This window comes from Lycium ferocissimum, chromosome 7 (assembly GCF_029784015.1).
Source record: "Lycium ferocissimum isolate CSIRO_LF1 chromosome 7, AGI_CSIRO_Lferr_CH_V1, whole genome shotgun sequence".
Lineage (NCBI taxonomy): Eukaryota > Viridiplantae > Streptophyta > Magnoliopsida > Solanales > Solanaceae > Lycium > Lycium ferocissimum.
In genome coordinates, this window is record NC_081348.1 from 27803642 (window position 1) to 27828849 (window position 25208).

General features: G+C 37.4%; 1 protein-coding gene across 1 annotated transcript; it reads left to right on the forward strand.

Annotated features, from left to right (window-relative positions):
* The first annotated feature begins 1580 nt into the window (after window positions 1–1580).
* Window positions 1581–3022, forward strand: LOC132062669 (ethylene-responsive transcription factor 2-like). Its single transcript, XM_059455202.1, has one exon. The coding sequence runs from the start codon at window positions 1772–1774 to the stop codon at window positions 2390–2392; it is 621 nt and encodes a 206-aa protein (XP_059311185.1). The 5' UTR covers window positions 1581–1771; the 3' UTR covers window positions 2393–3022.
* The last annotated feature ends 22186 nt before the right edge of the window (window positions 3023–25208 follow it).

The window sequence follows — 25208 nt, forward strand, 5'->3', positions numbered from 1 at the left end:
TAAGATATACTGATTAATTTTTTTTGTAAAATTTTTCTTCCTTCCTCTTTTTATTAATCAAGAGTTTCAAGGTGGATATATCTTATCCCAAGCGGCAAGCGAGACACCAATAGTTGAATTTTTTTATTAGATATGTGTATAAACTTGACATCATTTGTCATTATACTCTTTCCGTCCCAAAATACTTGTCATAATTCGTTTTTCAAGAGTCAAACGACATTAACCATGACCAACGTTTTAAACTGCATAGCTTCATCAGATTGATATGAGAAGAATTGCAACTTATAATAATCTAACATAGCTCCAAAGATCAATCAAATTGACTATCGAAAAAAGAAACTTTGGGATAAAGAAAGTAATAATATAATTTAAACATATACTTACTTTTTCAAATGTTAATACTGCTAGTAAAAAATTGTGCTTACCAAATTGTTACCACATGCCCGGCACCATAAATAACATGTTCTCCACATTGAGAAGAATCCAAAGCAAATATGTATATATACTTTGTTATGTATATGTGAAACTTCTTTTTATCTCACAATTTAGTGGACTCAATTGTAATATTTTTGGGCCTACAAACTTTGAGGCCACTCAATTATTAGTGTATGAGGGCACAAAATAAAATATTTTGGTATTTAAGCATTAATTATCTCCTCAACTAAAAAAGAGCGGAAAAAGACAGAGAGAGCCACTCTTCTTTAATTAATTTCCTTTCTAATATTGGGTGCTATTTCAATAATATCTTCACGTTTCTGAAATTGTACTGGACATTTCATTCTTAAATTAGAACGTAAAATATTTTCTTATATTGACCGTGTATTCACTAAACCGAATAAAGATGTACTTCCTGGATCCCAATTTATGCTGTTTACACGAATTATTTAAAAAAAAAATAGATTATTTAAATTTATAGTCTAAAATATATTACAGACATTTGTGTAATCATAAATAATTTAATTAAATATGATATAAAAAAATTTAAAATTATACATAATACATAAATAAAATAAGCTTGAAACATTTGTTGGCATGTATGTCCTTCAACTTTGGGTGTGCGCAAGTAAACGCACTCGAAGCTTGTATAAAGTTAAACGATGCTTGAACACAATCTTGATGTGACATTGATGTGGCAACGATGTGGCCCTCAATATTTATGTGCCATGTCGGTGTCATATAAATACGATTATTAACTTTATCGGTTGAGGTGCTTTACTTACGTATTAACCCAAGTTAGAATATATTGTCGGCGGGCCAAATTTAAGAGCCTATTTATGTATTATGCCTTATTTTTATATATAAAAAGACAACATTTTCTTCGAGATAAACTGAAAAAGAAAATGTATCTCATAAAATTGAGATAGATAAACTATACACGCTAGGCTTGTTCTTCAAATTAAATAAGATATTTCCATTACGAACTGATATATAAATGACTCTGAAATTTTGAGAAGTGAACTTGACTTTGTCGTGATGCGGAAACATAGTTTAGATCTCAAGAAGGAATATATCATTTCTTGAATTTAAAATCAGTACATTAACTTCAAACATTAGATAATCAAAATATAGAGCATAACATCCATGTGCTTAAAACGGAACCTACATAGAAATTCAAACAAATAAAAAAGTAAAGCTATAGGGTCTAGCGAGCTACATAGGCCAAGGGTACAAATAGACATTGTTTATCAATTCTTCAATTCAAACACAGCAAGCCCTAGTAAACAAAAAGTGCAAGCAACTATTCATCCAAATAAAACTTAGGGCAAAGAAAATGAATCCAACTGATGAAACCTTCTCTTTCTCTGACCTTGATTCCGATTTTTCAAAATGTTTTTCACCGATGAGTTCTAGCAACACAATGCCTAATAGTCCTAGCTCAAGTTTTGACAACTTCAGTTGGGATGGAAACATTGAACAAACAATGTCGCTCGAATCTGATAAAAAGCACGAGCCCAATGAGCAAGAGAACGGGCCAGCAGAAGCCCGTGATCAGGAGAACACACAGCAAGATTGGAGGCGGTATATAGGAGTGAGAAGGAGGCCGTGGGGAACATTTGCAGCGGAGATAAGAGACCCGAATAGAAGGCACAAAAGATTGTGGTTAGGAACTTACGAGACTTCGGAGGATGCAGCATTGGCTTACGACCAAGCCGCTTTTAAAATTCGCGGCTCGAAAGCCCAGCTCAATTTTCCTCATTTGATTGGCCCGAACATGCCTGAGCCAGCTAGGGTAACCGCGAAGCGCAGTTCGCACTCAGTGGAGCCCGCGCCTTCTTCTTCTTCATCGACCTCATCAGAAAATGGGACAAGGAAAAGAAATGTAGATGTAATAAATAATATAGCCAAAGCCAAGTCTTTTGGTAGTAGCTGGAACGTACAAATGTTACTATGAAAGGAAGAGTGTCTGTGATCATACGCAGCTGTCATTTATCTAGTTAAATAAAAAGATCCTTTTACATGTCTGGGTAACTATTTTATTTTTTTATTTTTGGTACTTAAAAGCGGTTAAATTCATCAAGTGGAGTGGCTAGTTTAGCTAATTAAACCTAAAACCATCTATTACTTGATTAGCTTAGCTTCTCTGGAACAAAGTGTCACTATAAAAAAACGGGTAATTTGTGAAGGTTGAAAGTTGCAATTTGCGGAGGTTTTAGCCTCCACTAGTTACTACAAGAGGCTAAAACCTCCGCGAATTACAATTTTCAAACTCCGCAAATTACCTTTTTTTTTGTAGCGTGTGATGGAGATATTTGCTTGGCTCAAATTGTAGTTGGCAGTCTGTTCTTTCAATATATTAGATCAGTCATAAGTCCACTCACGTAAAAATTTCAGTTGTCCATATTGTATTCCAGTCAAGACATTTGTTTGAGAATACCCTTGTGTCTCATTTGTTGGGCAAGAGTTTCTAAACGAGTTTAAATAGTTTTGGGCTACTCCATAGAATTAAACTACGGTGTGCTCGTGAAACCTCATTCTCTCTTCATGTTCTATTGGCAGGGCCGGCTCAACAATCTCGGCGGCCTAAAGCCAAATCATGATGAGAGGCCCTAACTTTTCTTTAAATTTTTTATTTATAAATTTTTTATTTATGAAGTTTATTTTTTTAACAGGTGCAATCAACATTAATAACAAATAGTGTAAGTTTTTCTTCCTTTTTTTTAGTTAAAAATAGAAGTACCTTTTTACTTTTAAATACTACTACCTCGGTCCCAATTTATGTGATACTTTTTGCTTATCGAGAGTCAATTTGACTAAATTTTGAAGTAATACTTCAAGATTAATATTTGTATATTTGAAAACTACATGAAAAGTAGTATAAGTTACAACTTTTCTCATATCAATTTGGTGAAAAAATACATCTTCAAATTTTGGTCAAAGTTAATGCAGTTTGAATCTTGAAAAGCAAAAAGTATCACATACATTAAGACAGATGAGTAAATAAAAAAAATTATTCATAAACCTATTATTAACGAAAATGGGGCCCCCAAAAAAGCCATTGCTTTGGCTGCCTTAGCCTTGAGCCGGCACTGTCTATTGGTTTGCGCTCTCTTTCTCTCTCTCAATTCACCTCATTGACCACAGACTTTGCTCGATGCCACTCCTTAACCTGATGATCAAAGCTGACTCTCCTCTCAGTTCCAGCCCGCTTTATAAGAGTTGATTTCTCAGAGGTCACTCAGCTAATGATAACTATCTCAGAAAGTCACTTTTCTTTGTTTTGAAATAGAAGTCACTCAACTAATGGTAAGTATTTCAAAAAGCCATTTTTCTTTGTTTTGTAATGGAAAAGTCATTCAACTATTGTCATTTCACCTTCAAAGGCACTCAGCCGATCGAATCAGGTGATATTTCTGGTAAATATTGCTGACGTTGAAATTTTTTAAAGTCGAACTTTTAAAAAATAGAAAATTATCCATTTTAATTAAGCATTAAAGTGTCCCGCTCCATTAGTTCTACCCGTTTCACCAGTCTGATCCGCTTAAATTAAAGTAAAAATTACGTGATGTGGCAAACAGTAAGATTGTATTTACAATTGAAACGTAGCTATAATTTCAAAAAAATTACGAAACGTAGCTACTGTATATACAAAATGTAGCTATCAACGCTGATACAATATGCATTGATACAGCTCTTTCATGCATTTTCAACTGATACAGTATGCGTTGATATCTAAGTTTGCGTGGGAGGGTGTTAAAGAATATATATATACTTGTCCTTCATCGATTTTTGTAAGTTACAGTTTACGAAAAAGTTTAAATGGTCCTGGGTTTCTTTACCCAATATCTTAAAATATTGGGTTGAATATTCAAATTCTCTCACATGGATCCGCTAGCTACTTCAAGAGGTTTAAAAGAGCCTGCAAGGCTACAACTTCCTTAACTTCGTGGTCTGTCTTTTCTATTGTGTCTTACTCGAGCTCAATGCATGTATTGGAGTAATTTGAATGGGTGGTTGTAGAGATTATAATCTGATAATAATATCCTAATTTCTTCTGGATCCATAATCCAACTTGGGGCATCATCCGGGAGACTAATAATATCTTTATTTCTTCTTTATTATATCACCTTGATTCAATTATAATATCAAGGTAGGGGTCAATATTATCTCCACTATTACAAGAGGTGAAAGCCTAAGTGAATAAGTTCATTTACAAAATACAAAATCCAAAAGTCATCCTCCTATTCCTATCTTAGAATTTCTATATATATGTTACATAATTTATTTAATTATTTTGCATATGCTACGCTGCTTCTTTTTAAATGATTGGCTAATCACTCAATCAATTTATTAATCGCTGAACGATACTAGGTTAGAAAATATATTCTCTTTTATGTAACCACCCAAGACAATGTGCTTGACACCCAATAGAACTGTTGAATTAATTTAGAAAGGGACGGTACTCCTAACTTCGAATCCTCGATCCATCGTCATCAAAAGACGAAAAACGAAAAGGAAAGAATATTAGAGAAGTTACTTTTGTATAATATGGAAAGAAGAAAACTGAAAATGTTCTTTATCTAATCCGTAAGACAAAAGGAATCCCCGGGCACATAATCATGTTCACTACCATCTTAAACCTTAGTGACATGTCAACTTCAGTGTTTTGTAAACAAAAACACTTCATTAATTAGTTTATGAATTCTCACATGTGACACAATAAGGATAATATAATTGATTGATTGTGATGAAAGAGATTGAAGATGTCAAATTCAAGCAAGTCATTGTCAACGGCTGTTTTACGGCAAAAAGTAGTTCAAAATATTACTACTATGATTCCCCCCAGCTAGTGTGCAGACACTGAAATTCTGAAATTGTTGAAAAAATAATAATAACTACGCATTAATCCAAGCAAATTTGGTCGACTTTAATTTTGAATCTTACAATATAAAACGTTATAAGTTTAAATTATCCTCTTAAATCCACTTTGTCTTCACCAAAATGTCTCTCGAAAAAGAATAAGAGGCAAGTTCAACAATCTTAAATTCAACCATAATACTTTTTTATTGCACACGAAAAGATTTCTGTTGCAAAATGGTATCATCCCTCTCCTCCACCTATTTATACAGCGCTTCCTTACGTTAAAAAAAATGTTATTTTAATGATCAGAAGTAGTTAAAATAGGGTTGACCTGCTAGATCAACCCAACTCAACCCGTTGGTTGAATATAATTTTTTTTTAAAAATATAATTGAATAAGAAAATAGAAATAAAAAGGGGGAAAAAGAGAGATGGTGGAATAAAGATTATTTGTCCTATTTTTAAACATTTTTTGTTTTTTGACAATTTTTTTAATCATTGTTAGAACTGAAACTTTTTGGTCCAGCCCAGTTAGCCCGCTAGTTGGACCCCTGAAGCCTCTCAGCCCAGTTACCCTGGTAGCTCTTGCGATAGGGATTGAGGAAACAATAGAAAATCATAATCTTATGGAATCTGTACTATTCATTGCACATGTTATGTTTTGACAGATTCCAATTATTAAATGAACTTTTAAATTCCAAGGCTGAGTCATAGCCGTATAAAAGAACAAATTGAAAACTATATAATCATCAAGGTTTTTTGGTATACTCTTTTTTAATTATCAGATGTGTGTTCTCTAACAATCATAGAGCTACTAATTTTTAAAGTAAGTTGCTGAACAAGTTTTATAGTTTCCGAAAAAGTCAAAACGTTTTCCTATAATCAAAGGTCAGCTTTAATTAACAGAGATTCAGTGATTTATCAACCATGTTACACTTTGACTCAAGAGGTGAGTTAAGTCCAACATCCATTTTTTTCATAGTATTAGAATCATATTAATCTTAATACCGGCTTACCAAATGTTGCGGCCCCATATTATGTTACCTGGGTGCGGAGGAAGGTGTTGAGTTTGTCCTACATTGGTTGTAGAATGGATATTTGGGATCTCCTTATATAATTTTTGTCAAGACTAAGATAGTTTTTGTAGTTGTGGCACGTCCAAAACATTGTTTTTCCTCTGCACTTTGTACGGAGAAAAACATTAATTTTCCTGAAAGAATGTACTTTGTGGAATGTGTTTTACATCAAAAAGGCGTGTTTTCTTGATCATTTGCTTGTGTTTGGTTGTTTATAAAAATACGCATGTAACATATATATGGTAATTAATGTGCGAGGAGAAGCATATGTGATATAAGGTTTGTGTTTTATGCTATATTTTTTAGTATTAAAGACCGATTAGAACATGTAGATATGATTAGTGCAAGTCATTTGGAATAAAAGTTGGAATATTTGTAAAATGAATGTTTCTACTCATGCAAAAAGCTCTTTCATGATGACCACTTTTGATGAAAAATTTCTTTCCTCAGGAAAAACATTGTTTGCAATTATTGTTTACCCCGAATTTCGGTAACAATTGAATTTGTAAGTGAAGGTAGAGGATATGTGGATGAATTTTAATCTACTATTCGGTTGATATGAAATTGATATGAACTTATTAGTAATAATATATATAGATATGTAAGTTTCCGTCTAGGAAAAATATATTGATATTGGTGATTGAGCTAAGTGTATATATATATATATATATATATATATATATATATATATATATATATATATATATATATATATATAGCGTATTGAGTGGATGAACGAGCCAAAGTATACTGCAAATCCGGACTAAAATGAGAGAGAGAGAGAGAGCTTCAATATATTTTTTCTATTACAATGTTCTAGAACTCAAAAGCCAACCCCTAAAAGTAAGGAAATGTCCTCGATTTATAGGTTTGCCTCATGGGCCTTGAATACAATACAAAGTCTTTTAAAATAAAGAAACCCTAAAAGGATAAGGTAGTACCGTACGGTCTGACACCCGTACGGTTGTCAGTACTAGATGACAGAACGGTCTTGACGCGTGGCCGTACCGCAACTGGTAAACCGGACCAACGGCCACGATAAGTTCGGACATGGAGAAACCGGACTAACGTCCACGTAAACTTGACTTGGAGAAATCAAACTAACGGCCACGTTGAGTTTGGTTCGGTGATGCCGGATCAACGGATACACTTCTCTCATCTCGGGTCAGCCGCCTTCGGTGCAAATCCCCCCGGTCTGAAGAAAAGACCGAACATACTCGCGCTCATTTGGTCCTACCCTCGGCCCCCGGTCTCACCGGTTTTGCATATACCTGGTTTTTACCGTATACAGATAGTCTTTTCTCTGTAACCGCTGCAGTTCCCATGCCTATATAAGGCCCTTAACCACTTCACTTTCCATTTTCATTGTCACACCCCAGTCCTGATGGGGCATGATGGGCACTCGGACCTTTACTTAGAGCCGAGCGAACCCACTAGTTCTCGTTATACTCATAGTCTCATTGGGCCCTTAAAGCATGGAATGAAATGCATGATGAAAGTTTTTTCGAGAAAAACATTCTTTCCGTCTTTATCAAATCAAGTAAGATGCGCAATCATATGAAATACAGTAAAGTAATGCATGATAATACATCGGCTTACAAAGCCGACTTGCAAAACCGACGTACTATATACGTGACTGCGTAAAAGTCTCTAACATAAATCATTATACCGTGACATGGATACTCGACTCGGCAACACTCCGAAAAGAAGTGGAGCTCGCCAATCTAGGCCGGAACATCTTCTAGCCATATCCTCTACTCGTACGTATACACACGCGTGGCATGAAACGCGACGTCCACGAAGGGACGTCGATACGAATAATGTCTTACCGAGTATGTAAGGCATGAATAATAACATAATATAGATATGAAAAGTAACAATGAGTAAGAGAGATAACACGAACATCCGGATGCCTCGTAAGGCGGATGTCATGCATGCTTAGCCTTTTAAAAAAAAAAACATTTCATACATATACATAGTAACATGTACCCCGCCATAAAGGCTCGGTGTGGGGTAACATGCCGGCCAGAAGGCTCGGTGTGATATATAAGTAGTATCGTACCCGGCCATTTAAGGCTCGGTGTTATCATCGTTAACCCGCGTCCGGGCCTCCCGCGTCCGGGCGATATCATAACATGCCCACTTGCGGTGGTGTGCACATCTACGTGCACCTTGGCCGACTATAGCGCGCGCGCGGTGTGAGAAAATACATACATATATATAAAGCATGCATGAGAGCCCAATCAAAAGCCACGAGCGTATCGGAGTGACGTAAGGTCGGTAACCTCCGATTATATTATGGAATAATTATCGTCGCTTTATCTCACCTTGAAGGAACAATTGATTTAAGGTGAGACTATCAATGGAGAATAGAACTAAGAGAAAACATAGAATAAGTCCATAAATCTCATAGGGCATCAAGTCATGTACTTTTGGAATCTTAAAAGAAATAGTCATCTTCCATGAACAAAATTGAGACATCAAGAAATGGTTCAACGTTCTCATATCGTCATCATAATAATATATAGCTCAGGTACATGGAAATCTTTGTGAATAAAATTATCTCATAATAACATGAAATCCGTATGCCTTGGAGCTTGGATAAATAAATCCCTTATGATCATCATCATGGTTATCATATAAGAAATTATTCAACTCTACCATCATAGAAACTTTAAAAGTCATGAATCTCTAACATTCTTGGAAATGAGAGTTTTCATGGAATTCAAGCATAGTTTGGTAAGGAAAGAATCATGCCTTTGGGAGCTCAATAACATCATAAGGATCGCGAGATTCGTGGATTTCTAGCATTTGCGGAAACAATGATATTATGGTACGACATAAAGGTTTATAACGAAAGGATCATGCCTTTAGAAAGAAGGGGACTAGCCTTAACATACCTGGAAGATAATTCTCGACTTCCAACTTACTTCCTGTCTTGCAACTCTCTTAAGAATTATTCGTAGCCTCGTAATCTACATATGTAACCATTCATAATATCATTAGGGTCATCGTCATACGCTCGTCTTAAACACTTAATGAAAGTCCTTTTAGATTAAATCGGGAAATTCGGGCGGCATTTCCCTTTTTATGTGCCTAGCCTGAAATTCCAATTCAACAACCAACAACATCAACAACAAAACCAATAGTAATAACATCATTTCCAACACCAACATATGCCATAAAACAGCCCACACACTGTTTTCTAAATCTCCCAACTAACCAAATTGGGATACGACTAATTAATAACTTTATTTCCGTAAGGAAGTCAAAATTAATACTAACAACATCCTCAACATCGTACAAGACAAATATATGTATTTTCATCCAAATTTCTCTTCAACCCTCAATTCATAAATCAACAACATCAACACAACACACCATAACCACTATTCTTGAAATTATTCCTTAATTCATATTGATAGAGAAAGAGATTTAACAATTCATACCTTATTTTTATGAAGGTAGCAAAATCTTCATCATTTTCTTGTCCCCAAGATAACTCCAACACAAAACGAAATTATAATCGCGACTACGGGTTGCCGGATCTCGATTGATACTTTGTTACTTGAAATTTCACTCAAAATCCTCAATTTTTGTGATGTATAATGCTCCCTTTGTTCTTTGGATTTTCTGGAAATTTTTGGATGAAAAAGTGAGATTTTAACCCTTTATATAGGGGCTGAGGCGGCATCACCGTAGCTACGATCTGCAGCGCATCGTAGCAGATCTTTCGCGCATCTTGTTGCGGCAGCTGTTGCAGCTTTGTTTAACTTCATCAGCTCAGTTTGTAACGTCTATAATTCTCTACTCTGATGTCCTATCAATGAGCGGTTTATTTCATCACAAACTAGACTCGACGAACTTCATTTTAGGCTCTTAAAACACCTTTAAACTCCATATACACTAGGAGATATGCGCCTCCAAAGTTGACTAAAAATCCGTCCAAAGATTTCTCAAATTTTTTCGTCGAACTTATTTTCTTCAATTTGCTCGATCTCGAAATATTTCGAAACTCTCCATACATGATATTTTTCAACTATTATACTAATAATGTCCATGTTCTCGTGTTCCAAAATACTCTTTCCCGGTTACGACTTACGAGATCGTAATTCACTCTTTTTCTTCGTTGTTACGTACTTTCCATGGCTTGTGCCTTTCAAAACATCATGGGAAGTCTCCGACACTCCATTACTACGGTGAGGTACATGTCATACTCATGCTCTAAAAACGCGGGGTATAACATCCTCCCCCCCCTTTAAAAACATTCGTCCTCGAATGTTGAGGCAGAGTTCGCTCCGAAGTAGATATCAATGTTTTTACCCGTGTTTGTCAGTGTTTATCTTACTTACTTGCAGTCTTACTTGCCCGTTAAAACTGAACTTATCCGAACTATGCAATCTATTCTTCTTCTTTTGTAGTCAAGATTTACGCCTGTACTCAAGGTCATCCCTTTTTCTTATTATTTGTCTGTCCACTAACTCTCCATGCTTTATCGCCTTCATTGTCTCTTCAGCTTTCATTGTTCACATTCTTGTATGCCCTTTTCACGCCGTGATTACTACATACTTTTATCTAATTTTTTGACGCCATTTTCCTCTTTATTTAGAAATTGTTGTTCTCCTCAATTCTCCGTATTTTTCTTACGTTCCACGAATATCCCCAAGCCTTTATCTCTTGGAGTTGACTTATTCTTATTCTTACTTCCTTAAACATCACCTCAAAGTCGATCACATTTAGCACCCTTTGCTCTCTATAGCGGTTGCATTAATTCTTGCGATACTTTATCCTTCAACTAATTTAACACCGTAATGCCTCGCTTAATTTCTCTTTCCTTCAATTGGACTTCTGGTAGTTGGCTAACTAACGATAATTCTTGTACTTATATCAAAAACATCTCAAAACTCTTCTTTAATAATTCATTTCCTTCAATTTACTCTTAAGGTTTCTGATCCTTAGTTCAGCTAATAGATTAGGGGTGAATCCAAGAGTTTGTCGAAAAATAACCAAGATTCTTAATCATGCGGCGAACTCAGAATATAGAAGAGTTTGTTCTATGGGGGTTTTCACCAATTTCTATGATCAATTACTTGTAGAAGTTCAAAGAGATCAAAAGGAAGTTAAAATATACCTTAGGTCATGAAAATCACTTCAAACCCTAAGTTACCTCAAAGCAAGGTTTTCCTCCGAAAGGTGAAAGAGTGAAGAAATCACAATTTCGAAGTTGCCATGTTGTTCTTCATGTTAAAGTTGGTATATTTGCTCTCGGTTTGGATTGAGATTGATGGAGGATTAATTGGAGAGGGTTTGAGGGTTTTCTAGGTCATGTATGGTAAGGAAAATGGAGAAAAAATCATGAAGAGGGGTGTTTTATATAACTTAAAGTGAGCGACCCGACCCTGAAAACGCCTTGTTCCTTGACAGTAGTTTATGTCCCTGGACGGAAATGTGAATATCTCTCTCTTGTGATGTCCGTATTGATGAATGATAAAATGATGCGGAAACTAGACTCGTAGACCTTCGATTTGGTAGGTGGATCGCCCCGTAACTCCAAGTAGATTGAGAGAAAATCTCCCGAGACATCGACACAAATTTCAGTGAAATTTACAAACTTAACTTGCGACGCTCTTTGTCGACTTTCGTATTATAACTCGTTTGACTTCCAAACTTAACAAGAGACCATTATACAATTCAAATACTTCATATCATTACTTACTTAGCATGTGGAGCACTCCTAATCTCACCCAAAAGTACAAGTTATCGTATTCCCAACTTGCCGACTTTTGGCGAGACTCATGCTTCTTTGATTCATTCTGTTAGAACCCGTATTTTTGTGTATTGGAACAATCCGGATTAATTATGACAAGTTAAGGACAAAACTATTCCGGGATATAAAGTCGGAATTTTTGACCTTCGATTTTTTTTTTTAAGACATAAGTTGTTCATGAATTTGTTGGTATGGAACAATTAGGAAAATTTGGGACCAAAAGTGATAAAATGATAGTTGAAAAAGTCATCCATTTTTGCTAGTTGGCCGTGTAGGTGGGAGAGGGCCCCCACACAATTTTTGTGTCAACTTTTAATTGGGACAACACATTAATGTGGGCCAAGGTCTTGTACTACTCTAGAGGGGGGAATTAAAAGATGACCACTAGTCATCTTTGGTCATTTTTAACACTTAGAAAAATTGAAGAGTGAAGAACACCACCAAAGGAGGGTTCTCGGCCAAGAACCAAGAAAACCAACTCCCATTTCTTGTCCTTCTAAAATTATTTTGATGATGCAAACCCATTATATTGAGGTCCCTAAGTAGCGTGGAGGTGTCGTTGGAGCGATCAACCTATTATTTTTCATCTTTGGAAACCCTAAGCTATTGGGAAATTGAAGAAAAAAGGTAAGATTTGATTATGTTTTGTATGTTATAAAGGTTGTATGCTTGTTGTAGTATGTTATAATGGAGGAAAATCATGAAATATGGAATGTTGGAAGTGAGTTGTGTGTGTGGTGTTTGAGCCGTGCAAATGGGTGTTTGTTGTGTTGTGTTGAAACTATGAATTAATGCCTAGTTAGTTTATTACGATCATTGTAAGGTGAAGAACGATTGAGAATCATCCATATATGTATATGTGTAGTGTTGGTCGAAATGGGTCACATTATATGACAATGAACGAATGAATATCGCTTAATGTTTTAGTCGTCGTCGTTGTGAATTCTATGTTGGAAATGAATGTTCATTGATTCAAATTGATATTGTGATTGATGCGGACTGAATTGGAGATCATTGTACAATTGATGTAATTTATATATTGATGAAAATAGCATTGTTAGAATGTGAATTGTGGATACAAATCATGATTTGAAAATGAGGAATGTGTAAAGTGAGGTGTTCTCGGGTTTGGGCCGAATTCGGGATTGGGGAAAAATTTGGGTTGTTGGAAATGTTGTATGAATTGCTTAGAATGTCCTTAAATATTGTTGGTATGGGTTCGGGTTAGTATGTGAATGTATAAGCGTCGATGTTGGCTTGAAGGTAAGTCGTCGAATTGAATTTATGAAAGTTGTTGAATGATGGAAAAGAGAGCTATTATTGTTGTATTGCCTTCGGATTGGTTTTTGATGTTGCTAGGTTGGTTGTTGTTGTTGTTGTTGATTGATTTGGCCGAGTTAAATTCTCGGGGTGCCTATTTACAAGGGAAATGCGCGTTTTTACCGTAGAATTAAGGGCAAATTTGGAATTAAATGCCCAAAAGTCTTTAGCTAATGTTTGGCACTTTATGACATACTTGTAGACCTTGGAGAGGAGGAGTAGGTCGTGATTGCTTGAGTTTGGAGTAGCTTTGGGAGCGTGTGAGGTATGTAAAGGCGACCTTTCCTTCTTTTTGGCATGTCTTAGATATGGTTAAGTTATGATGTTATACGAGCCATAGGGGTAATTCCATTCCAAAAATCTGAATATGTTTATGATTCAAATTGCTTCTTGATGTTGGCATCCCGAGGGTAGTCAATCTATGAACTGTATTTCTTCGATATAATTGGATTTAAATTGCCATATAACCGGTTTGTCCCGAAGGGATTTTATGTTTACGGATGTCCGTAACTTTTACAGACTGAACCGAATAGCTTTGGTAAGCGCGTAAACGATTATTAATTGTTCTTAACACTTGTATTTTGACGTAGTCGAATCATGGTCCTTATGCCTTTTGTACGACAAAGTTTCAAGAGTGCCTAAAAAGTTCATTTTCAAAAGAGTTTTGTTTCTAATCGGTTCCGAAAACTACGAATAGTTGTGCTTGTCATATATGGTCTCGGAATGTTGTGAACGTGTGGGAGTCTAGTATGGAAAGTAGTAATATCCATAGGCGAAGCGTGAATAGGAAAAATCGAGAGAAGGGTAAAACGGTAATTGTGTTACGAAGGCGTCCGGAACTCCGTCGAAGACTTTATCTTACTCCAAATTATGTGACGAAGGTCTGTGGTGAGTCAACGCGAACGGTTACACTAGCGTCGAGCATCGTATCTCGTCGAAGTTTCGGTTAAGCGTGCTAAAATGGGGGAAATTCCGGGATGACGGCGACCCTCAGGAAGTTACGAAAGAACCTAACATGACTATTTTTCCGATCCCGCATATGATTATATATTTATTTGTTGAGTCCGAAAGGACAATTTGTATACTTATGATTCCGATACGTAATTACGATTTCTGAAGTTCGGTTTGAGATGTTTTCAAGTGATGTTCGGAAAAGAAACTGATTTGACTATTGTCTTGGTTTCGAAATAATAGTTCGCTTTGGTTATTCTGTTAAGTTATAATAAAGATTTGTATGCATATGGCTAATTACGATTCTGTTTGTGCATTTTGTTATTACCTTTTTCGCCGAGTCCCGGGCCGGTATGTATGATGTTAACCGCTGGGTATGTGGCTGCGGTATGTGTTTATATGATATTGCTTGTGGGTATTTGGCCGCGGTATGTATATGTGCGACATTGCCCAGGTATTTGGCCGCGGTATGTGTTTATGTGAGTATTAGCCGGGTACACGACCGCAGTATGTGATAGGTGATTTAACGGTGATTTTGATCATTCGGTTAATGTCAGTTTATATAAAATGTTTTTCAAAACAAAGTTAGCATTGTGGGCTTTCTGATGATTTTATTTGTCTTCTGCACTACTTATGTATGATTTGTACTTCGGATATGTATACTTGGTGTTTGGGTTTTGATTTCGTTTACGCATTTCTCTACGTTTGCATATTCGCACATATTCCGTACGGCCCGCTTTCGTCGGGCCGCGTTTCATGCCCGTGTGTGCCGTACGCACGGCTTGGTGATCCACCGGTTTAGGACACCCTCTTTCTCGCTATTTGGAGTGCTCCTTTTATTCGGAGCCTACTTTTGGGTATAAATTCGTACGTTGTATTTGTACATATTTGTCGAGGGGTTGCGGGGGCCGCAATACGTCCCGTATGATTACTCACTGTCCGTTTGAGAGGTCCGTGGACATGTTTGTGGGTTGTGCCTACTGCATACGTTGTGTTTGTATATGTTGTGTTTGGGCGATTCCATTCGCCGTGCTTGCCTTTCGTCGGCTTGCTTTTGTATATGTTTTGGGCCGTTGCGCCACTCGCTAGCCTTGTCGGCCCGCGTATGTATATATGTTGTTTTGTTGGCCCTACGTGTGGCCTTTGTTGGTATTTTGCGTGCGGGGGTTATTTTGGATAGTCGTAAAAAAACAAACTCGCCGAAATTTTTCGAAAATTTTATAAGTTTGAAACATAGCCTTGTCGGCTTTTGATATATATATATTCGAAATCAACGTTTGAGAATTGTTTGAGATAGCTTGATATAATCGGAGATAGCGTTGATATTTGTGTCTGTATAAGCCATCTGTTTGCGATTCGGATCTGTAAATGTGTTTGGGTGCCCAACTCGGGCACTAGTCGCGGCCCACGGGGTTGGGTCGTGACACATTCACCCTCCAAATCTTCCGTCACTTACTAATATTATTTATAGACTCTTGTAACTATTTATATTAATAAAATCAATCCCTTTTATCCTCAATATAATTTCTTTTGAACTTGCGTCGACTAACTCATGATACGACTTTAACGTGCAAAAAAATTCGAGGTGTGACATCCTTCCCCCCTTAAGAACATTCGTCCTCGAATGTTGAGGGATATTCTAACTATCAGGATTTCTAAAAATTTCGACAGAGTTTCCTCTGTAATTAAGACTATCCAAAACCTGTTAAAATGGCCCCAAACAAATGTCCAAAGCCACACAAGGCCACACAACAGCATAACAACATCAATTTGGCCCCTCACGACCATCTATTTATACAAAAATCATAATAGGTTAGCCATAACTTACCTCAACCGTCCTTTGCTAAAGTCTGCAACATACTGACCAGATCTGGCTCAACAATAAAATCTAACAAGATATATAAAAATTCAATAGATATAACTGGAAATGAGGTATCTTATCACACGAGTGTCGGCATAAATCTGAGGTCTGAAACAAATGGGGGGTATCCAGCCTTCACATCTTTCCTTGTCTTCTTATGTCGGTTCCTCCACATTATCCTATTGGCAACACATTTTTTTTTCTTTCTTTCAACTTTGTAGCTTGTAAATGATGATTTTGAAGATCAGGGGTAGTAATGGGGTACTTATGATATTTAGATGTGCAGAACACCGGATAAGCTACTTTAAATTTCTTACGCACATCAAACTTATCGACTACTTAGCCGGTCCCACTGCAAGATAAGTCTACCTTTCTCGGCGAGTCTCAATAGGCCTTTCATTGGTGGTGATTCCGGGAAATTCCAAAGTCGAGATCTTGGTTACCCGAATAGACTTCCTTTGAGAAATTTGTCAATATCGCTAAGATGTCTAAAGGAGACGGGGATGCTTAGTCCTTCACTTTTTCATTACTTATTACTATTTGCTGTACCAAATCATAACTCCATATTCTCGTTAAGATTACATACTCCGATGGTGGCGATTACTACGAATGAACTCAAACCACCTATGTTACTTGTAAGTTTAGTATGAGCACACATATCTCCTTAGAAGGGCCTCTAGAATTTTGCACCTTAGTCTGGTAAGATAAGGACTGGAATCCTACGAGATTGAGTCATTTTATTTCTGTTTAATTTGACAAAATCTTTCAACCATGAGTGTAGTTTGAACGGACGTAACTAGTTCCACTCACGATTTTTCAAGGAATTAAACTCGCGATGGACGTTGCCTAATCTCGAAATAACACTTTCTGACATACATACAAATTTCCAACCCAAACTCGAGTGTAATGGTTTCATTTTCTAACAACTTGTCGTTTATTTCTTGGATTCGTTGCACGCTAAGACATATTTCATCTCTAGCCTCGGACATAACGGCCAATGGTTCAATCCTTGTCGATACTCTTCATATCTTGTTGTCATATCCATTTTCACTTCTAGTTCCTTTCATCTACTAATCCCTTTTGTCAGGTCCGTATCATCTTATCTTTTCCTTCGGGACTTAATTGCACCGACGTCCTTAGCTTGAATAACGAATCTATCTTCCAATGGTTATATCGCAGTCAGGCCTCCACTTCTTCAGTGCTCTGTGTCTTAAATAAAACTATGTCTCTTCTCAATTTGCTTTTATTTGTCTTAGTCATTTGTTCTTCGCCTGAAATTTCTATTTCCTTTCTCGAACCTGAACTTGCTGGCAATTATCGTTACTCCCTCTACATTAGTCTTCTTGATGATCGACCCTTTTTTATTCACGTATACTTTCCCCGACGTCTCCTAATTACCGAGTACATTAAACTTCCCTTGATAGCTTCCTTATTGGGGCATCGTCCTTTCAATATTTTCCAAAGACTTTACTTTATTACAACTTCCGTTCCTATCGTATTTTTTCTTTTCGTAAACTTTCTTGTGTGTCAACTTACTTTCTTTCACCACATCCCTTGTATCGAAGAATTTTTTTTGCTTTACCTTTCGTGTGAGATAGCATCCATGTCTTTTAACATTTCGTCCCGGTTAATTATCCTTCATAGTCAACCTCTTACTGCGAGAACTCCCCATATTCATATATATACCGATATATTTTCTCTCGTACCCGTTGGTGACTATTATTCACTTTACGATAACTTTCACTTCCATTTTTGCTTTTATTCCTTCTTATCAAAATCCTCCTTTACTTTAAACTTTCATGCAAGATATTGTCTTGGATGAGTCACACTTTTTCTTATTCCTTTGTTGCTATTCGCTCTCACATCTACATAGTTTATAAGCTATCAATGTCGTATTCATTTACGGATGTAATCTTTCATGCTTCAATTTCTTCTCAAGATACCTTGTAAATGTTGATTTTTCTTCTATAAAGCTCACCTTTCTTCCGTAGGCATTTCGTTTTCTAACCTCATCTCATCAGCGTTTCCAAGTCCGCCGATTAGGATTATGTAGCTCGCCACCTTTTATTTCGATTCTTACGAAGTATCATCCTTTTTTGTCCGGCCTTCTTATCGTTAAATTTATCGTATCTAGCCCATTCCCTTTCTATCTTTCTATTAACCTTAACCCTTTATTTACTCCAGGAATCTTATTCAAACACTTATCGTCACCCATGTTCTCTATTTTTATAATCCCTTCATGTCATGGTCTCCTTCGTATTCCTATTAATTGATGATTTTTGTTATAACATCTCCTCCCCGCTACTCCCGTTTCTTTTCCTCACCACTCCTGCTGAAGGCATCATCTACAAATTTCACATATGCATTAGCACAGGTCTCCAAATATAACTTAAGTGATCGTCATACAATCCCCTAAATAAAACACTGACATTACTCCCTATCAAGGTCTGCGACGCCACCTGCGGCTCCGCGTATTCTCGTGCATCTCACCACCGGCGTCCCGGTGGCCGCAGGGTGTGTTGGCCTGCACTTCGATACGAAACTTCCATCGAAACTGGCTTCCGATGTTCCTACAAACCTAAAACTTTCCCGAAACAATTTAACTATTCCATCTTATAGATTCCTGTTATGGTAATAGCATTACCTTATATTCATAGAGTCATCGACTTTATTCTGCATCGCTCCTCTTTCACACACTTTCATCGAGTCGTTGGCCATTCTCTCTCATTCTTCCTTAATTTATTGTTACCATAATATCCTCCATCCCTGGGTAATTCCTTATAATTCAAATCCACAACAGAGAAGCAATACTATTCTCAACATAAAGAAGTCTATCAACTAGCCGACGAACGGTGAGCCTGCTTTAACATAGTTTTACGGCATTAACCCCTTCTAACTCCCCTTTAAGATTTGTTTTACACTATCAACCCACGCATGAATACATATACGTCACATTCCCAGCCACTCAATATAACAAAACTCGCTCAACATACACACACGATACAACTATCAGTTCAAGTACACCATTTATCCGTTTCTCCCATCTTAGATTTATGACATCATCGAATCACACACATAAAGAGAAAAGGGAGATCTTACTTTCAGAACATCTTCCACAATACCAAATCACAACCTAACAATATTTCTTACGACCTGTACAATAAAAGTAAGCTCAACCTGTCAAGTTGTCATATAATACCCATTTATAACGCAACTTCATCATCTATTCCTTCAACTTACAACTTGTATTAACTATATACATCTCAAAATATTGTGTAATCTCATCAACAGTTGGATACGAATTTTCAAATCTCGACAAGTCAAGGCAGCCAAATACAATACAAACAACTTCAACAATCGGGTTTACAAATTCTGATCGTCGCCTCGTAAGTTATTACCGGGGACATGCCTTAGATACTCATACTAGCTCATCAAAAATCATAGACAAAAGATCATACCTTGACTGCCTTCGTTCAACTCCTTACCTCTTTACTTCACTACAAAGTAACTTCCGAAGCTCTTGGATTCACATTAGAGGATGGAAAGCGACTAATACCTTTTTCCGGCGTCATTGTTCGCTTTCTATGACTCCGCTCTAACCGCACGATCTAGATTTCAAGAAAGGTAACAACCTAAATGCCCTGTAGCCTCCTGATTATAAATGTGGCGTGCTACACATCCATAATCAAGACTATACTAGACACGGCTTACAGACATCCCTAGGACAGACCTGCTCTGATACCAAGTTTGTCACACCCCAACCTTGGGGGTGTGGCCGGCACCCGACACCCGAAGGGGCCGAGCGAACCAACTGTGATATCTAAGCTCTATAACGTGAATCATAGGCCGACGAGGCCGCTGAATAACAATAGTAAGAAGTATATCATAACAACCTGCAAGCAGAGAAGGCCCAACAACATATATATGCATAACTAAGGCCGACAAGGCCACAACCAAGAAAGACAACTAGTCAGCCGGCAAGGCCAAACACAATACCTGTACACTGACTGATAGTCTGTAAGCCTCTAAGAGCACTAATATGCATCAACTGGTCGGGACAATGCTCCTGGAAGCGGATAAGGCCGGCCTTATCCAGGACAATGCCCGTTTTTCTTCGAGGCTCGGGGAACTCGAGGCCACTATCTCCCAACTTCGAAGTGAACTTGATCCGGCCAAGGCCAATACTGTGAAGATGGCGGAGAGGCATCGGTTGCTTGAATCCGAAGATGCTAAAGACAAAGAGAAGTTAAAGGTAGTCGAGCAGAAGGCCGAGGCTCGAGCCCGAATCAGTGACGAGAGCAAATTCAAGGAGGCAGCCGAGGCTAATGACGTGCTTAAGGCCGAGCTCGAGTCGGATACCCAAATTCAAAGAATTCTTGAAGAAGACAGATCAGAACTGGCGACTAAATTGGCAAAAGCCGAGGCCGACTTGGAAGAGTCTCTTAAGGATGTTTCGGCTGCCGAGGCTCGTACTGCGATTGTGGTTGATTATGAGCGACGGAAATCCCGGAGGGTTACCCTCAAACAGGCTCAACAAGGATTAAGGGATCTCCAGGCTCAGATACTTGAAGCCAAAGCAGTCGAGGAGGAGGCTAAGAAAGCCCTCGATTCTGAGTCTGAAGATTTCAAGCGAACAGTCTCCAAGGACTCCGGCTCCACCACACCGGGTAGATCGTGGCCAAGACTGCCTTTATTTTGTTTTTGTCTTTTGACTTGTGAAAAGTTCAAGTGTACAAACCCTTCGTATATGAAATGAGCATTCCCCTTTTGATTGTCTCTTCACTGTTTTATCCGCATACTTGTTATGATATTTTCCTTAATCACTTATCCCATTTAGGAATAGTCAATTGTTTAGACTGTGCCTAAGTGTTGGCTTTTCTCTTCATTCGGTACATTTTGGTCCGAGGATTTGATTGAGTGATTTGCCCGTGGGACTTATTTATGTTTTGTGAATTCAGACGTCTCGGAATCACATTAGGCATTTTAGGGCCGAGGTTTTCCGACTGCTTACTTGTCATAGATTAGGTTCGGGCACCTGAATCCCTGCCTTGTCAAATGTTGATATGGCAGTCCCCATTCGAGAGTGTTAAAAAAAATTGGCTTGGTTCAACACGACCTTGTTGCCTTTGTCGAATTTCGATGGTAGTCCCCGATGTAGTGTATTTAATAAGAAGACATGTCCGAAATGGAATTTTCATAACTTTATATTGCAAGTATTTGCACGTACATAATATGAAGGCTTCATCCGTTTCCTTCTGTTCTTACCGTAGCAAATACTAAGTGGACATGATTTGTTTTTAATCGTTTGGTCCTTACATCGAAGCCTAACACAGAAGGTCCGGGATCAGACAAAGATGGAAAATATAAAATTTCGGGGACTTCTACGGGGTAGCACTTAAAAATGTTCCTTCATCTGCTTTGTGGAGCTGAACTCATTTTAACTTCTCGGTGTAAGCCTCAATATGGGTATGATAGTCCCCTAGTGTTTATTCGAGCAGCATGATCGGGTAAGTACTATCAAGTCCCCACTCGACGAGTATACCCCGAGTTCCCAGATACTTTGTCTCGTTTTCATCAAGTAACACGTTGTACTTGTTGCCTCATTAAAAACCTTGTCGGAAAACCCACTTCTGGACAAAATCGTACTAAGGAAAAGAGTGCAACACGTGTTTCCAAACCTAACTTCATCCGGCACTCGACTTTCTGCAAAAAATAAGACGGGTTAACAATAAAAAATGATCACAAGGGTTGGCATCCATACCTTAGCAATAGTATCTCTTCAAATGAGCCACATTTCAGTTATTGCACAACTGTTGTCCGTCCATGGATTCCAGCTAGTATAACCCTTTGCCCGTTATTCCCGTTATCTTGTACTGCCCTTCCAAGTTCGGACCCAATTTCCCGTCGTTGGGGTTCTTAGTGTTCAAAATAACTTTCCGAAGCACGAAGTCCCCAACTTGAAAATGTCGAAAATTGGCCCTCCGGTTGTAGTACCTCTCCATTCTCTATTTCTGAGCTGTAATATGGACCAACGCATTTTCGCGTAGTTCATCTGCGAGGTCGAGTTTTATGGCCATGGCCTCCTCGTTTGACCTATCGGTGGCGTATTTGAATCAGAGGCTCGGTTCACCGACTTCTACTAGGATGAGAGCTTCGACCCCGTAAACCAACGAGAAGGGTGTTGACACCCAATTTTGTCCCTCCTTTATTCAAATTTACTTCCTTGGGCTTTAAATTAATTTTCACTATTATTTCTACTACTATCAATATCATATAGTATTATGTTGTCACAAATTTCAAAAGGGATCGTCGTCACTTTATTTTCAGTAAATTAATTATACTTTATCAAGTCTTTTATTTTTTTACATATTAATTACTAATTTCCTTCACATAATATATATTATACGGTCACTAGTTATTAAATTAGAAGCCCAAAAATAATTGAATAGGGAAGAAAATACTCAACAATGTCATAAATTTCCATTTTCGGACTAAAAGCAATTCAGCCATTTTCGGACCAACAATTAATATATATATTTTCCCATTACCGGTCTATTTAACAATTGGCCTTACCCTTAACCCGATCAGCCCACGAAATCCTTTACCCGACCCGGCCCAAACGAAATAATGCATTAGGTTTTCTCTTCTCTCTTTCTTCACTCTTCACCGCAGCCTTTCCCACCTCTCTCATCTCTTTCGTTCCTCTCTCCTCACTCTCTCCCCTCTCTTTTTAGTTAGCATACAACCTCTCATTTCTCCTCCACAGATTTTGCCTTCCCTATTTCCACATAACAACGTCCCCTATATTCGTTTTGTCTCCCCGTCGTTGACAAGAGAAGCGGGATCTTCGTTTTCTCACCCCGGACACAACAAATCTTCGAAAGGCAGAGTGAAAATTGATCCATTCTTTTTCGATAAATCTACAAGTTTTATCACGTTTTAACGGTCCATTTGACTCGATTCAAAATTATTCAAAACCCCGCCCCAAATTTTCAAACCCGTGACCCCCTTTTTGACATTTTCCGATTTTAAAATTTGAAGGCAAAAACCCTATCTTTGGTCTCCTATAAATGCTATCCTAGATCTTCAGCAAAAAGGGGGGTTTTTGAGCCGCATGAAATTCCTCTAAAAAAAAAAGAGTTCGGAAGTCGTCCAAAATACCCTTAAATATTATTTATTTAGTTACATATTCCGGATATCAAGGGAAAATACTAAATTTTTTCTGTTTGCTTTTACCTCCCTGGCATTGATTCGAACTCGAGTGGTACGAATTCTGAATTTGTGGTGTTTCGAGAGTAGATCGAAGATCGAAGCCCCACTTCGCTGCACTCGAAAAAGGTAACAATCCTCTTTCTCTTCATTTATTTTACGCATTTGATTTTCTGTATGTTTGTGTGTTAATCGAGTCCATTTCAGTTTGGCATGTTAGTTTATTGTTAGACCAGCATTCTTGTTTAGCTTGTTTACTTGTTACCTGACCACTGTGGCATGAGTAGGATTAGTTTTTTTTTAAATTAAAAGTCATAGTTTCTTTCGTTTAAAATGATGTTCGTGTGTTTATATGTTAAGTCAATTTAGTTCATATAGCCGAGCCATGCTTTGTATGTTACCTTCGTTTAGCGTAGTTAATTTGTATGCTTTGTGTGTTGTTGTTTAAACTAAGTAGTTCAGCATGTCTATAGGTATTAAGATAGTCCACCGCCGTTTAAATAGGTTAGTTACATTTTGCTTAGTTTAGTTTTCAAGAAATAGAGTTATGTATAGCCGGTTTGGTTGTTTCTTATTCCTCACCGGGCCGCTTATGTGGTTGGCCGTGACTAGTTGTATGCCAATGTAGATCCATTGTTTCATTTGTTGAAGAATTGTACTATGTTTAGCCTAATCGGTTTTAATGAAGATGGATATACATTATGTGATTTGGTTGTTGAAATTGCGGACTTAGTCAAAGGAGAAAGACCCCCTGTTTGGCTTGGTAATTGAATTGCCCAACCCGCTTAAATTAGTTTAACTCAATGAAGCGGTACACGGTGAGTTGTTATCTTGAGCATGATTGGATTTTTGACTTAGCCTAGTCAAAGTATATTTCTATATTATCCTAGCCTAAGTTTATCCATGTTTTGAGCATAAGTAAAATATCCCCTTATGGTTAATCATGTTTCATATCTCACATGTGTGTCACGAATCATTAGCTCGCATAACGATATTTTTTGATGTGAATGTTTCCTCGTATGCTTCCCGAATTTTCTTTGCACATTTTCCTCGCCTTGTTGATTCTGCCCACCGTCCGGGTTATCTTCATATTCCGATGTTGAATGAATTCAGTAGATAAGTCTCTTTAATCCTTAAGGTTGTTGAATTTGGTAATAGTTCCTTCTTCAAGCATTTAGCTTCATTTCAATTCAGCTTGTTTATCTTTGAATTCATGGGATTAGTTCCGCTGCAAGATGGCTTTCTGATTTCATATACGATCTTCTTGTTTTGCCATTCTCTTTCTTCATTCCCTTCACGTCTGAGTCAAACAAATTTAATAGACTAAGTGCTCATTGGTTGGTTCAGTGATCTGCTCTTTCGGGTTTAATAGGATTTCAGCTCTTTTTTTTTTTTCTTTTTTTTTTTCTTTTTTTTTTTTAATTTTTTAAAATGCATATTTCAGTCCCTTTCCTCTTTTATCTTAGCAAAGGACGGGTCACAAATTGAATTCTTTGTCCTTCTTTAGTGTCGCTATGAATGGTCATTACAGTGGTAGTTTATCTCTCAGAATGTAAATTTAAACATTCTGCCTCGTTGAATCGAAAGTAGGAATAAGAATATAAGTAGCATGTTTATATTATAGGCAGTAGGTGTTTTCAAATGGGAAGTATGTGAAAATTGGAGGTAGATCCTATACTTTTCCGTGTTTCCATGTTCCCTTTGACAAAACTTGAAATTCTTGATGG

Coding starts and splice junctions, on each gene's coding strand:
- LOC132062669 (XM_059455202.1), top strand. CDS start 1,772: ATGAATCCAACTGATGAAACCTTCTCTTTCTCTGACCTTGATTCCGAT.